General features: G+C 40.9%; 1 protein-coding gene across 1 annotated transcript in view; it reads left to right on the top strand.

The window, feature by feature from the left end:
* Window positions 1–523: 523 nt before the first annotated feature.
* LOC127417633 (monocarboxylate transporter 8-like) overlaps window positions 524–15,886 on the top strand; it is a 55,502-nt gene continuing 40,139 nt past the window's right edge. The window contains exon 1 of the mRNA XM_051657684.1: window positions 524–2,364. Coding sequence (XP_051513644.1) covers window positions 1,962–2,364 — 403 coding nt within the window. The 5' untranslated portion in view covers window positions 524–1,961. The remainder of the gene's footprint in view (window positions 2,365–15,886) is intronic.

Below are 15,886 nucleotides of genomic sequence, written 5' to 3'. Positions count from 1 at the left end.
ACCCAAGCATAATAAATACAATGCAAATAAAGCAAAACAATCAGCTGGAGGGGAAGAATATAGTTTCAGCACGGAAATATACAAATAATAATCCCATATTGTCACTTTGACACGACCATCAACTTTTCCTTTTCAGCTGTAAACCAAATCTAAATCAGCTGGTTAATATATGGATATGGATATGTCTCATCACTGTCACGACTGCTATGTTGATCGGAACTGCACCCAAGAATTTCACACACCATTGCACTTGTGTATATGGCTGTGTGACAATAAAGTGATTTGATTTGATTTTGATTTTTAATAAAAGATGAAATACTACCAACACAAATAAAATCAAATGAAACACTTTTTTGTGTGTTAAAATTTAACATGTGTTTATACAGCCTCTGTCTTTAAGTTTCAAGTTGTGCATTTTCCATATATACTGTATGTGTCCCTCTGGTCACATTGGGAGCATTACTAAAGGCTTTACTGTATGGGGAAGCGCGTCACAGGTCCTCCCACTCCATACCATAATAACCCGTCATGGCTACCAAAACACGAGCTTTACGCCATACACACCGATCCGCCGCCCGCTTCCGTTCAGAAGAGCCGAACACTCTACCACGGTCCTGGATATCGCCTAAGACGCTGCCCTCGGAACTATTTACACTCCGGAACGGTCTGATTTGTGCCTAACATCGCCTAGGTGCTCCAGTTCCCTTCACATTGATGCTTTGTGCACTTGCCTTTTCCGCAACACCCGGGAACTCAAATGCAACGATCACCGAGCCGGATGCGTTCGGTGTCATCCGTTCTAATGGAACGCTAAATATTCAGGTGGAGTAAATGTGCCGCAGAGGCACCTATAAAATCCGTTCCTCCAGCTGGTCAGCGCTGAACGCGTGTGGAGATTGTTTGTAACTGTCACATTGTATCATTCTCGTTAGAACGCTTAATTGTTAGAGTTTAACCCTAGTGGAATGAGCATATTGTGTTCAGAACGTTTCATTCTTACATTTAACAGCTCAAAATGAGCCTTGTGTTTATAAGGTTTGTTACATTTAACAATGCAGAACGAGTACTCATAGTTTAGAACGTTTGTTTGTTACATTTTAACAACATAGAATGATACATTTTGTGTTTAGAACATTTAATGGTTACATTTTAACAGCGCTTAATGGGCGTCGTTGTGTCTAGAACGTTTAATTTTTACTTCTCAAAAGCGCGAAATGAGGGTAGTTGTGTTTAGAACGATAATTTGCTACATTTTAACAGCACAGAATGCCTATTAGTATAGAACGTGTAATTGTTACGATTTAACGGCAGAGAATGACCATTGTTGGTTTAGAACGTTTAATTGTTACATTTGAAAAGCGCTTAATGAGTGTGGTCATGTTTTGAACGTTTATTTTTTACTTTTTAATAGCGCGGAATGAGCGTTGTTGTGTTTAGAACAATTACTTGTTACATTTGAACAGCATAGAATGCGAATGGATAGTTTAGAACGTTTGATTGTTACATTTCACCGCACAGAATGAGTATTGATGGTTTGGAACGTTTAATTGTAACTGTAACAGCTGGAGAAGTGAACGGAGCAGCCCACCGGGGTCTGGCTTAAATATTAAACAAATGACAGAGGAGGAGTCGGTGCACATAAAGGGATGTGAACGGAGCTTTGGACTCATTGTGTTCGTTTCTCAGAAAGGACTTTTGCTGGAAGTCCTGTGGCGTTATCATTACGAGTGTACTCTCATAACAGGATTTGGGCATTATCGATCGGATTATGAGTGATCATCCATGCAAAGCTCTGTCCACGCGCGTGAAGAGATTGTGTAGCGTCCACTTGGTTGGCTTTTTCTTACAAATCTTTGAAAAACTCTAGAGGGGATTCATTTTTTATTCTTTTGATTCACACATTCGGACGCATATGATAAACGAGTTCTATAGGAACGGCATTTGCATCCGCTCCGTATAGGATGCACTCCGAAAGCAATGAGAACACTGCAGAAGGAGGTAGTCTGGAGGAATCGACTCCTGAACCGCAAGCTGGACAGAATGAACAGTCCTCTCCCTCCACCATGGAGCCAAACCCAGAGACAGAGCAATACGAGGAACCGGAGCATAAAATCGCGCCGGATGATAGCACGGTGCAGCTGATACAGACAGGCAAGCGTCCGGCGACGCCGCCCGCCCCCACCGCGGAACACCCGGGACCCGCTTTCGTGCCGCCCGAGGGCGGGTTCGGCTGGGTTGTAGTGTTCGCCGCTACTTGGTGCAACGGCTCGATTTTCGGGATACAGAATTCATTCGGTATTCTGCACATGATGCTGCTGAAGGACCACGAAGACCTCACGGACCAGACGTCTCAGTTTAAAGTGGGTGAGTTGAATGCTCTATATGTTTCACTAATATATCAAAAGCAGATTCCACCCACACATGATCCTGAGAGGCTTAAAGGATCACACCTGATCCATTGAGCCCCAAAGCAGAGGGACTCAGGTCTGGTGGCAGCCGCCCGAAGTGGCTCACTGGACCCAGCACAGAGAGAGGGAGGCGCCGTGTGTCCTGCTGAAGTTAGTGGGAGATGCCAGCAGGTGTCCAGAGGTGACTGTGTTACACATCAGTGCCACCTGCTTGCTTATAACTGACAGTGAATGGCTTTCTATGTCATGGAAAAACAAATATTGAACAGAATAATAGGTAACAGGTACATCACCTCCCTCACAAATAATACTGTGGTGGTACTGTGGCAAAGTGATGGTACCAGGCAGTAATGCCATAGCACTGTGATATACACCATGATGCTGAATGATTATCATATTTATGTACCATTCGTGGTATTTACATGGTACTCAATGGTGTCCCACAAACTACGGTATTACCATGGTACTTCTTGGTAACGTTATGTTATTTCTGGATGTTTTATTGTGACTGCGGCAATCACACTGCTTTAAAGTACCTTGGATTACCATATACAGTAAATACCATGGTATATGAATACGGTAATATTTCAGTGCTATGGTATGTATCAAAGGGAGGGGGGTTGGGGTCTGTTAGTATAGACTGTGCTTTACTGTTACTGTAGACTGCGTAATCTGCGTGTAGAGAGCTAACTACATAAATTAGCCACTACATGGTCTGTGATTTTTACATTTTATGAATTTCCCATATATCTTCCCATAACAGGGAGGTCATGTTATGCTTGACCACATATGACTAACACCACAGAATAAAGAAAAACATAAATAAAACAATAGAGTTATAAACTTCGAATAACTCAAAGTAATTTTGCAGAATGGCTGATGTAATGAGTGTGTGTGATGTCATTTCATAACATACAGGAAGAAGAGAAAATCAGAGATAAGAGGCTTAACATGAAAATAGTGTATTTTCCATTGGATTAGTGTTGTTGTTTTGGCAGTAAATAGTGTTCATCATAAGGGAAATGTAAGAAAATCATGTTAATTGTTTTAACTACACCTGTACTACGGTACTTTTATTTTGAATTAATGCAGTAATGCAGTTTTTCTTACCCCTCTCTCTCTCTCTCTCTCGCTCTCTCTCTCTCTCTCTCTCTCTCTCTCTGTCTTCCAGAACGAGCTCTGACATATGCAATAAAATGTAATGGCATGTCCTGAATAGGTGCGTTTACTGGTGTTTTAAAATCCCAGTGGTGGGAAACAATTAACATGCACTCGAATGCTATATGATTTTGACAAAATTATCTTGCATCTGACAGAAAACACGCGCTGATTGTCACTGATCTTTTCCCCAGCTGTTCTGTCAAGTGTAGCATCTGTGTAAAGCAACAGCCGATATCTCACACAACTCACGCAAAAGGTGTGTGTTTCAGGTCAATTTCTCTCGTTTCATACGGAACACAATTTTCTCCCTTAATTACAGGACGATTCCTTATTTTACAGGACGTTTGGCATATTTTGTTAATTAATTTTATCTGGTACTGCTTCAGCTTGAGGGTGACTCTCTCTCTCGCCCCTCATTTCCCTCAGTAGTTGATGATGATGGTGACAACGGTTGTCAGGGGCGGGGAATGGCAGAATTCAAATGATAATGCACCAATTACAACAAAGAATCTCCAGTTTCACTAAACAGCATCCAATACAGTTAAAGGGAAACTAACAACAGTAGATTATGGACTTCTGAAGCAGCAAAACAAGTGGGTATACAGAGGGTATATGCAAATATTGATCCTTAGAAGACGTTATACGCAAACAGCCTTGGGATAAAAGTAAGCATATGGCGTATACGTGCGTATGGCCCCGACTACACCACTGATACACTTCCTGTTAATTCATCTGGACGGGGTTGTAGTCACTGTGAACTTTGAGGGGATCCCCAATATTTAGATTAGTGGTTTACTGGTATGTGTTTTAGAGGATGATGTTGAAATAACTACATTTGGGTTGCAATTGCAATCCTTAAAGGAATACTTCACCCAAAAATGAGACAATTCTCTCATCATTTACTCACCCTCATGCCATCCCAGATGTGTATGACTTTCTTTCTTCTGCAAAACACAAATTAAGATTTTAAGAATATCTCAGCTCTGTAGGTCCATACAATGCAAGTGAATGGTGACCAAAACTTGGAAGCTCCAAAAAGCACATAAAGACAGCATAAAAGTAATCCATACGAGTCCCGTGGCTTAATCTTTGCTTCTTTAGCAATCCAAACGATTTTGGATGAGGACAGACCAAAATATAACTCCTTTTTAACTGTAAATCTTGAGTCTCCTTGGCGATCATGATTTCAAGCTCAATTACACTTCCCACAGTACCATCTAGCACTAACCCAAAACTAATTAACTCACTTCAGAAGACATGGATCAAACCACTGGAGTCTTAAGGATTACTTTTATGCTGCATTTATGCGCTTTTTGGAGCTTCAAAGTTTGGTCACCATTCACTTGCATTGCATGAGCCAACAGAGCTGAGATATTCTTCTAAAAATATTCATTTGTGTTCAGCAGAAAAAAGAAAGTCATACACATCTGGGATAAATGATGAGAGAATTTTCATTTTTGGGTGAACTATCTATTTAATATGTTCTCCAAAGGTGTGCTGCAATTTAGCAATCTGACTGGAGTTTGTGACTTTCACAAGTATTTTCCACTTTTGTGAGCAGTATCAGACAGTCAGTGAATGGACTGTGGGCGGTCCGTGGGAATGTCGTCTTAATTTGAATGCAACTTGTTAAGTTTTGTGTGTCTTTAATAATTAAGTTGCATGATCATTGTAAGTAAAGGCTTATATATAAAAAAATAAATAAATATCAGACCTCGCATGTTATTTAAAATCAGCTCGCAACAATTTGTCTATTATGTTGAAACGTATTGCATTTAAAATATTACGTTCCAATAGAATTACGTTACATTTCAGTCATGTCTTGTCTCGTCTAGGGCACCAAAGTGAGTCAGGACCGCCATTGGTTCCCCTTTAAAAATAAATTAGGTTCACGATGCCCCTGTGAGCAGCTCTCACTCTGCAGTCTTGAACCAGAAATAACTTTCATCCCCCTTGCAGTTGAATGCAGTTGCCCAGTTGAACTCTTTTGAACTTGTAAGTGAACCCAACAACCCCTGATCTCACCTCTGATCCCCATGCCTGAGAAAACGTGAGAAAAACAAGAGAGAGTCCACATGCTAATTATCTCCTAAATGTCTCACAGTCCTCTGGTTGTTTCAGGAACTCACCGGTGCTTCTCCATCTTCACTCCATACTGGAGTATTGCATGCATGCTGTGATTTTTACGCCCCATGCTCTGCTAAAGCTCTGTTTGTTTTAATGTTCAGACTCTCTTTCCGCTGTTCTGTTTTACAACTTCAGAAGGCTCGCTGTTTGATGTTTACCTATGAATATTAATAAAAACAAGCCCACAGGAAGAACAGAAAAAGTGATTTAAGGAGAAAACAAATGAGCATATGAAGTCACTGTTAGTTTGTCTTTTCCCATGAGCCATATGAATAGTATGAAGAATCAAAGGATGTGCATGAATTATTTGTGGCAATGTTGTCTATTGTATAAGTGTGTGTGTGTGTGTGTGTGTGTGTGTATTCTCTCCTTATTGCCAATTCTGACCCAGTTGTCTTATAGGAACAGTGACTATTTTTTTTCTTTTCCTCTGTAGAAAGCAGAGCACATTTTAAAAGGGTCATTCTATGACACAATAGCATTGCCACTTTTTGATGATTTTTTGATACACTTTTGCATAGATTTCAAGTAATCTATCAGGCAGTTGATGTGTTAAACTGCATTGTGCCATGCCAAGCAAAATGTATACATATTGGGACATGATTATGCCTTCAGCAATGTTGACAGTATAGTTTTACTGTTTTACGTATTCATTTGACATGAAAGCCTTGTGAAACTACAAGGTGCTTCTTAGAAAGTGAATTTAAGGCTGATTTTTCTACAAAAATCAATTTCTCAATCTCTTATTTTCTATACAAATTCGTAGTAACGGTTGTAATTTTGAGTTCATGCCCTTTTGACAAACATCACAAAACATAAGATTAATTGATATAAAGATGAGACATTGCATTTTCCTGGATGAGTTCAACTTCTTGAGATGATGATAATGTTATTATGGAACAGTTAATTTCTTTAAACAAGGGAGAATATGATGATAACAGGGTTGATGCATAACTTGTGGCCACAACTTTTTAATAATAAATAACATCTAAACTAATATCTAAAAATACATAGAGAGACTGGATTACTGAAGTTAAATTACGCGACAGTAGGTAGTATTTTTGCAAAATTATATTAGATGTTTCATAACACGTGTCGCTGCATTTCCGAGGTGAAATGTCCACTGTGTGGCGCTAAAAGCGAGTGAAATGTTTACGTTTAATGCTCTATAAAGTTTTAAACCAACAAAACTGACCTCCCTACTAGAAGTCAGCCGATAGTGGATTTTGCTGATACTGATAACTAAGGTGGACGAAAAGGCCTGTAACCGATAAATCTGCTGATAGATTTTAAAATTGTTTCATAGAATGTTAAAAAAATTCTTACTGTGACGGGCACAGACACTGAGGCGACAAGAGTCTAAAATGAGTAAAATTCCAGAAGCAGTTCATTGTGCTACCAAAATCTCAATAAAAACCAGAATAACTGAAGATTTGGTGCATAAATAAATACTTTTATCTAATACAATTACTAATTTCAGGACTCAAATTTTTAAATGATAGAGACTCGGTTCTGTTACAATGAGCGATTTATAAGTATTTACCAAATTAAGCATATATATTTCACCAGATAAAGTTTTGCATGATTATTCACAAGATATGAAGTTGTAAACATGATGTGCTGACAAGGCACATTTCCATATAGTCACTTTTTTCTTTGCATGCCCTCGCATTAATTTAGAACACTTAATTTATCTAATCTAATCAAAGTAAAAATAAAAATATGCATTGAAGTGAGTATAAAAATATGAGTGAATATTGTACATAATTCAATCCTCGGGAGGAGGAACATGGAATCATAACTGGCATGGACTTTTGTAACTCAGCACCGATTAATCGGTAAAACCGATATATCAGTCTACCTCTACTCTCTACCCCTAAATCTTAAACCTAAACCTAACCGATAGTGTTAGAAAATGCACATGTGAGATGAAAAATGCAATTGCTGAAGGAACAATGTCATTTTGTGGGGCTTCTATGGCACTTTTGGCTCACGTGTCAACTCACGTGCTCTACAGGACTCGTACCCCGCTCCTTTACATCGCAAGTGCAACACTCTATCAGTCGAGCTACCGCACAATTTGACATCGCACTTGAACAAGCTTGTAAATTTAGTTGGTTATGCAATGCAAGCATTAAAATGTATCGCCTTACAAGTAGGGCTGGGTGGTATATCGACTTTTTAAGGTATATCGATATATTTTCAAACGAGATATAGGATGAGACAGTACAGTTTATATCGATATAGTTTGATGTTGCGTTAAATAACCTGTTTCTTCCGTAAAGCCGTGCTGTGTTTGCATCTCTCCTCTCTCACACACTCCGCGCAACCCCGCTCCCACTCTCCCTCTGCATCTGCATCTGCGTGCAAACCCGGCCCCACTCCCTCACAAGTTCTCCTGCAACATGGAGGGAGACACAGCACCAGTTCACACTGCCGAAGAAGACCTGGTTAGTTAAAAGAAAAACAATGGTTCAATTATTTGGAGATGGTTTGGATTTAAAAGATCAGATGAGCAGCAAAACAGCTGTGCGCTGTTTGACTGACAGGTGGCTTGTGTGTGTGCGGTGCGCTTTACATGCGCGTGTGCTCCTTGAACGGTCAAATACATCTTAAAATTCCGGCAAAATGCCCGTCTTGGTGAGGTGTTCATGTAAACGCCGAGAGTTACGTTTAAAGTGAATGTAAACATTGGGGGAAAAGCTGATTTGTATCAAAATGTACGACTTGTAAGTTTAAATGTAACCTAATAGACCTGCCGCTGTCTAGTGGATCCTTAATATTAATCAAAACAACAATAACAAGAAAATGACAAAACCACTCACTGCTCTTGGCTGGATAACTTTACTTGTATAACTCTAGTATAAAAGTATTAAAGTATAATTCATACAGGGAAGACCAGTAGTAGATTTATGTCAAATTCATTCTGAAAGATTTTTAAAGCTGTTAAAAAGCATTGTTTTCTTAATTTGTATTTTTCTTTGTTGTATAGTGTTTCTTTTTCTATTCATTGCTTTTCTTTTGTTATTTTATTACTGACTGTTTACTACTTTTGAATAATAACTTGAGAACTTAATTATTTTATAATTAACAAATTAGTTAGTGTTAGGCTATTATTTGTTGTGGTATTGAAGCTGCTATCAAAAATCATCACATTTCACTAAAGAATACTGAAATTGTGGTATTGTGATAAATGTATATATTGTGTATTGTAGATCTTGCTGCAGTAACATGATGGAAAAGTAGATCTTATTTCATAGAAGTATGAGCACTCCTGCTGTAAATGATGGTGATGGATGCTTTCCTTTATTTAACTACCGTGTGTACATGTAGCATAAAATAAACTCCCCTACCCAGCGCAGTTTACATTTCTGTCCCAGAGAATCTTGTTGATTGCATTGGTATAATACTATTAGGTTGGCCATGTCATAATTTTAGAAAACATACAACAGAAACTCTGAAATGTTACTTGAGCATGTAACATGTCCTTTTTTTTCTGGACAAGTAACTTTTTTCTCGGACAAGTGAATGACCAATTTACTTGTCCGAAGGACAAGCACATCACAATGCTTAATGTCGAGCCCTGCATGTCATCTGTAGAGAATGCCATAAACAGGTTGCATTCAAAAATGGAAGCATTTCAAATCTCTTCCACCATTTACAATAGCGCCATAAACAGCAGTATGTGTTCAACTTCGTGCTGCTGCTGCAAACCCGGCTGCTAAGCCTTCGCAGCCTGAAAAGTCTTCTGCCCCGAAACAAAGTGCGTTGCAAGCTTCATTTACTATCTCACATGTGGCTTTGACTTACAACTGAACATTTAGTCCACTTCGTAGAAATACCGAGATACACTATATTGCCAAAAGTATTCGCTCACCCATTCAAATAATTGAATTCAGGTGTTCCGATCACTTCCATGGCCACAGGTGTATAAAATGAAGCACCTAGGCATGCAGACTGCTTCTACAAACATTTGTGAAAGAATGGGCCGCTCTCAGGAGCTCAGTGAATTCCAGCGTGGTACTGTGATAGGATGCCACCTGTGCAACAAGTCCAGTTGTGAAATTTCCTCGCTACTAAATATTCCACAGTCAACTGTCAGTGGTATTATAACAAAGTGGAAGCGATTGGGAATGACAGCAACTCAGCCACGAAGTGGTAGGCCACGTAAAATGACAGAGCGGGGTCAGCGGATGCTGAGGCACATAGTGCGCAGAGGTCTCCAACTTTCTGCAGAGTCAATCGCTACAGACCTCCAAAGTTCATGTGGCCTTCAGATTAGCTCAAGAACAGTGCGTAGAGAGCTTCATGGAATGGGTTTCCATGGCCGAGCAGCTGCATCCAAGCCATACATCACCAAGTGCAATGCAAAGCGTCGGATGCAGTGGTGTAAAGCACGCCGCCACTGGACTCTAGAGCAGTGGAGACGCGTTCTCTGGAGTGACGAATCACGCTTCTCCATCTGGCAATCTGATGGACGAGTCTGGGTTTGGTGGTTGCCAGGAGAACGGTACTTGTCTGACTGCATTGTGCCAACTGTGAAGTTTGGTGGAGGGGGGATTATGGTGCGGGGTTGTTTTTCAGGAGCTGGGCTTGGCCCCTTAGTTCCAGTGAAAGGAACTCTGAATGCTTCAGCATACCAAGAGATTTTGGACAATTCCATGCTCCCAACTTTGTGGGAACAGTTTGGGGATGGCCCCTTCCTGTTCCAACATGACTGCGCACCAGTGCACAAAGCAAGGTCCATAAAGACATGGATGAGCGAGTTTGGTGTGGAAGAACTTGACTGGCCTGCACAGAGTCCTGACCTCAACCCGATAGAGCACCTTTGGGATGAATTAGAGCGAAGACTGCGAGCCAGGCCTTCTCGTCCAACATCAGTGTCTGACCTCACAAATGCGCTTCTGGAAGAATGGTCAAAAATTCCCATAAACACACTCCTAAACCTTGTGGAAAGCCTTCCCAGAAGAGTTGAAGCTGTTATAGCTGCAAAGGGTGGGCCGATGTCATATTAAACCCTATGGATTAAGAATGGGATGTCACTTAAGTTCATATGCATCTAAAGGCAGATGAGCGAATACTTTTGGCAATATAGTGTATATATATCGTGTATCGCCATTCAGCCTAATAATACCGAGATATGATTTTTGGTCCATATCACTCAGCCCTACTTACAAGTCATACGCTATAATAATAGTGTTTAGATGTCATTAAATTCAATTGTGTGAGGAACAGGGTGAAAAATAAGTGTTTATTAACTGATAATCTTCCATTTTAGTCTTGATTTGTGCGAAAGGGAATAAAAGTAGTTGTTTTAGCGCCTCTAGTGTTCATTTCACCAGGAAACTGCCATGATACGTACAATGAGCCACATGAAAATCATTTTGCAAAAATTGTAGGTATAGTAACTTGATTCTGTGAGACCAGGTTGCACTGAACACATAGTAAAAGTTCATTGCTAAAGTCATTTTTTGTATTAAGGGTCACACATGGCATCTGTTTTGTAGAGGGACCCAAAAAAGATCTTACCTCCAATAATAACATGTATAGCAGATTTTGCACCTGTTTCCCTTAAAATACTCATACTCTCTCTCTCTCTCTCTCTCTCTATCTTTCCTCGTCTCTATGTTACTGGCTTCTACTTAATCTGCTGAAATGGCTTCAATGTGGTCCGTAAGGTGCTCATGGGTAGTTTGGGTACACGCAGGGCTTAAACGGGCGTGCCCAGCACTAAAGGAGCTCTGTCTCATTAGAGTAAAATCAACCTTAAAACAAACCCTCAATTTGTATGTTAGGTAGATTCATTACATTTAATGAAACATTTTTTAAAAGGTCTAGTTTGAAACATAAATGGCACATTAACAGAAATGCAATCTTCGTATATACATTGATTTCACATGGTTTTGAACATTTTTAGTCCATGGTCTCTTTTTACAGTGATGACACATTTCAGCCTTAATTTAGCAGCGTAAATCTGGCAAAAATGATTTACATTTTAACCTAAACATTTTACTTGACATTTTAATGTAAATTTATAACATTATTATTTGTGTTATATTCCCTGGAATTATTTATAATAATAATAATAATAAAAACTAGTCTGCACTGCTAAGATAGGGTTTTTAATACAGCTTCATTAATTTTTTAATCATTTACATTGTCATTTATCAGACGCTTTTATCCAAAGTTCTCACAGTGTCTGGAGTAGTAAAGATTCTAGAACAGAAGAAAGAGACAGACAAGGAGTTGTTTTGTACATTAAGTGCAGGTTAAGTGCAGTAGTAAGTGCAATTGGTGTGGGTTGGTTAAGTGCTTGCAGAACAGAAATGTTTTCAGCTGGTTCTTGAATGTTGAGAAGGTGACAGCAGATCGTGCGGAGGTTGGAAGTTTATTCAACCACAGAGGAGCAGAGAAACTGAACGATCGTGAAATTTACTTTGAGCCTCTTTGTGATGGGTCCACCAGGTGTCGCTCGTTCATAGACCGCAGAGAGCGAGTTGGAGCATAGACCTGAAGAAGTGAATTGAAGAGGGTGCGGTTCCATTGGCTGTCCTGAAAGCCAGAGTCAAAGCCATGAATTTGATGCGGGCGGCTACCGGTAGCCAGTGGAGTGAAATCAAGAGTGGGGTGACATGAGCCCTTTTTGGCTGATTGAAGACCAGATGCGCTGCTGCGTTCTGGACCATCTGCAGTGGCTTAATTGTGCTAGCTGGAAGTCCAGACAACAGAGCATTTCTGTAGTCCAGTCTTGAAATGACCAGAGCTTGGACCAGCAGCTGTGTAGCATATTCAGACAGGAAAGGTCTGATTTTCCTGATGTTGTAGAGCGCAAATCTGCAAGACCTGGCGGTTGATGAGATGAGTGCAGAGAAATTAAGCTGGTCATCTACCACCACTCCCAGGTTCCGGGCTGTTCTGGTTGGTGTTTGTGTAGTTGAACCAAGATAAATAGTGAGATTGTGGTCAACAGATGGGTTGGCTGGGATCACGAGGTGTTCTGTCTTGGCAAGGTTGAGCTGAAGGTGTCATTCCTTCATCCAGGACGAAATGTCCGAGTGGTTTGCAGAGATATGAGCTGAGACAGTAGGGTCATCAGGCTGGAACGACAGGTAGAGCTGTGTATCATCTGCATAGCAATGGTAGGAAAAGCCATGTGCCTCAAAGACCGGTCCAAAAGATGTTGTGTACATAGAGAAGAGGAGGGTTCCAAGCACTTATCCTTGAGGAACCCGAGTGGTCAGCTGGTGTGTCTTGGACACCTCTACTCTCCAGGAGACCTTGAATGATCTGCCACTGAGATCAAACCATCCAAGCACAGTTCCTATGATGCCCAGGTCAGGGAGGGTGGACAGGAGGATCTTGTGGTTCACTGTGTCAAAGGCAGCAGACAAGTCGAGGAGGATGAGGAAGGATGATTTGGAGTTAGCTCTCGCCAGTCACAGGGTTTCAGCTATTGACAAGAGGGCAGTCTCTCTTGAGTGTCCTTTTTTGAAGCCAGATTGATGTCTGTTGAGTGGGTTGTTCTGTGAGAGAAAAGCAGACAACTGGTTGAAAAAGACCCTCTCAAGAGTTTTCGACAGGAAGGTTATGAGAGAGACCCAACAGTAGTTGTCGACTACTGTTGGGTTTTGTCTTGGTTTTTTAAGCAGTGGGGTTACTCATGCCTGCTTGAATGTATTGGGAAAGTTTCCAGTTGTGAGAGATGCATTGATAATGTGTGTGAGTGCAGGTAAGATTGATGGAGAGGCAGCTTGCATAAGATGGAAGTGGATAGGGTCAAGTGGTCAGGTGGTAGGTCGGTTTGAAAGAAGCACTTTGGAGACCTCAGTCTCGGAGAGAGGAGAGAAAGAGGAAAACAGAGGATGGGATGTTGGAAGAGAGTAGCTGTGTGTGTTAGGTGTAGAGAACTGGCTGCTGAAGTTCACTACTGTAGTGATTTCTACTCAATTCACTGATGACATAGTGATTTTTTTATCACATGTCACTTAAGGTGTGCTTATGAGTGTATCATATGACCCCTCCCCCTTTGCAATACGGGGCACCAGTTAAGAATACTATCTTAACAATTTAAGAACACTCCCAAAAGAGCTGTTCGATAATTTAGAATGAATGTAAACTAGAAGGAGTTGGTCAGCTGATTTATCTGAAAGAATTGTGAGAGTCTGGACAACTAGTAGAGTCTTTGATCATCAACACAATGAAGACAGTTGTAATGAAATTTATTAACAATAGATATGCAAGAGTAAATACCACAACGATTAATAATGCTAATAACGAATATGCACTGCTAAAGGATAAACTAATAACCAAAAAAGGAAAGTACTGAATTAAACAATAAAAGATTTAAACACAGAGTGGATAAATGCAATGCTGTTGAACTGAATGTAGCAATGGGAGAGAATTGTTTGGGAATTCTCCTTATGGGAAACCGCCTAATGGCTCTGGCAAAATGGTGATGAATTATGCTTATTTATCATTAAACAAATAATATACCTATTATTTGTAACAAGCTGACCCTAGGTAACTGTTATCTAAGCAAGTTAGAAAAACATATGCTGCAGGTATAAACTAATGCCAAGGTCTCTTGAAAGGGGTTTGGTAAGTATATATTTACGTTCCACACAGTCGGGTGATCAGTCCGGCAATAGAGAAGTCTTCCACTGACGATGCGGGTAGCGTGCAGTGGAAGGGGCGCAGAGTTGCGATCCAGTAGTCGTTGCCACGCTGGGCTGTAGGATGCTGAACTTCGGTTGCGCCAAGAGGGTCCTTAAAGAGTGGACTGGGCAGCTGGGTCAGTTGAATCTTCACAGGGTCCTTTGCAGGCTGGCTGCATCACTGAGGAGCCGTGTGGGACAGGCAATGTCTGCAGATGCAGAGGTCCTTTGTGGACTGGGCTGCGCTGCTGGAGGGGCTGTAAGGGTCAAATAAGGTCCCTCAATGCTGGGGCCCTTTTTCAGCTAGAGTGCAGCAATATAGCAATAAAGCAATATAAAAGGTTTTGCTCGCAAAAGCTTAACCTCAACTATCATGTAGCCTCTTCCCTCCTCAGGTCAGAAACTCAGGACGTGGTGTGTCTGCTAATGTCTCCTTCCCCGTCGAGTTGGAAATGCAGGACAAGGGTGTGTCTACCCGGGGGACATATTTATCCCTTTCTGATGAGGAGGAGACTGAAATCTGGCGCCTTTCCGATCCTGGAGTGTGATTGGCCACTAGTGTCTGAAATAGCCACCCTAGTATGGAACTCATTTGCATAGCATAAAGTACAGTGTTAAAAACAGTGTCTTTAACGATTTACCCATGCATTATTTCTTTACCAAACCTCTTTAAAATTATTAAAGGCATCGTATGGAACAGATAGAGACCAAACACGATAAGAAACGGTTAAGTCATCGTCCATGCATTCGTTTATCTGTTAATAGGTCTGTCCCGTGAACTGTTGTGTTAACAGTCAATAACCATTAACATATACTGTGCTTTGCATGAAGATGGAGTGGATGTTTTGCAGTTTATATTAATTTAAGGCCTCCAAACCTATAGAATAGACCTCTGTGGCTCTTCATTGGTGCTGCAAGGGAGGTCTTGAAGGAATTTATGGCAGTTCTTGCCTAAACCTTAGAAATGAGATTGGTGGGGCAGAAGGTCCCCCTTTCTGCCATGTAAGAGGTGTCTGGCAGTTGTCTTAGCATCTTATCTGATGTCGCTGAACATTTGTTTATGTTCATTCACCAAGGATCCAATCACAGTGAGGTACATCTTCTTCCACACTGACAGTTAGAGAGGGGCCCTGCCATAAACTGGTCCCTGGGATGCCATCTTATCTGATGTTCACCACACTACCTTGTCAGTAAAATACATGACAAGTCATCAGCAGTCAGAGAATTAGTAGGATGTGGTGGAGGAGGATAGAGAAGTTACTGATCTTGTTCTGGTAATAGTCAATTTTAACAGCAGAAACTCTAAAGGAAAAAGAGAGAGAAGTGATTGATACATACACAGGTCAGCAGGGTCTTTTGACTTGTGCCACTTTCTCTCCTCAGCCCTCAACTCGGTTCGGTGATCACAAAGTGTCTCCGACAGCCAAGGGTTGAAGGGTGTGGCACGTGCTGGCCTGGAGGTAAGAGGACAGACACTATCAAGGCAAGAAGTTAATGTTGAGCAAAGAGCATTTGTAGCTTCATTTTATTCAAGTG

The sequence above is a fragment of the Myxocyprinus asiaticus genome, chromosome 27, assembly GCF_019703515.2.
Source record: "Myxocyprinus asiaticus isolate MX2 ecotype Aquarium Trade chromosome 27, UBuf_Myxa_2, whole genome shotgun sequence".
Lineage (NCBI taxonomy): Eukaryota > Metazoa > Chordata > Actinopteri > Cypriniformes > Catostomidae > Myxocyprinus > Myxocyprinus asiaticus.
This window is presented reverse-complemented; position numbering and strand designations above follow the sequence as displayed.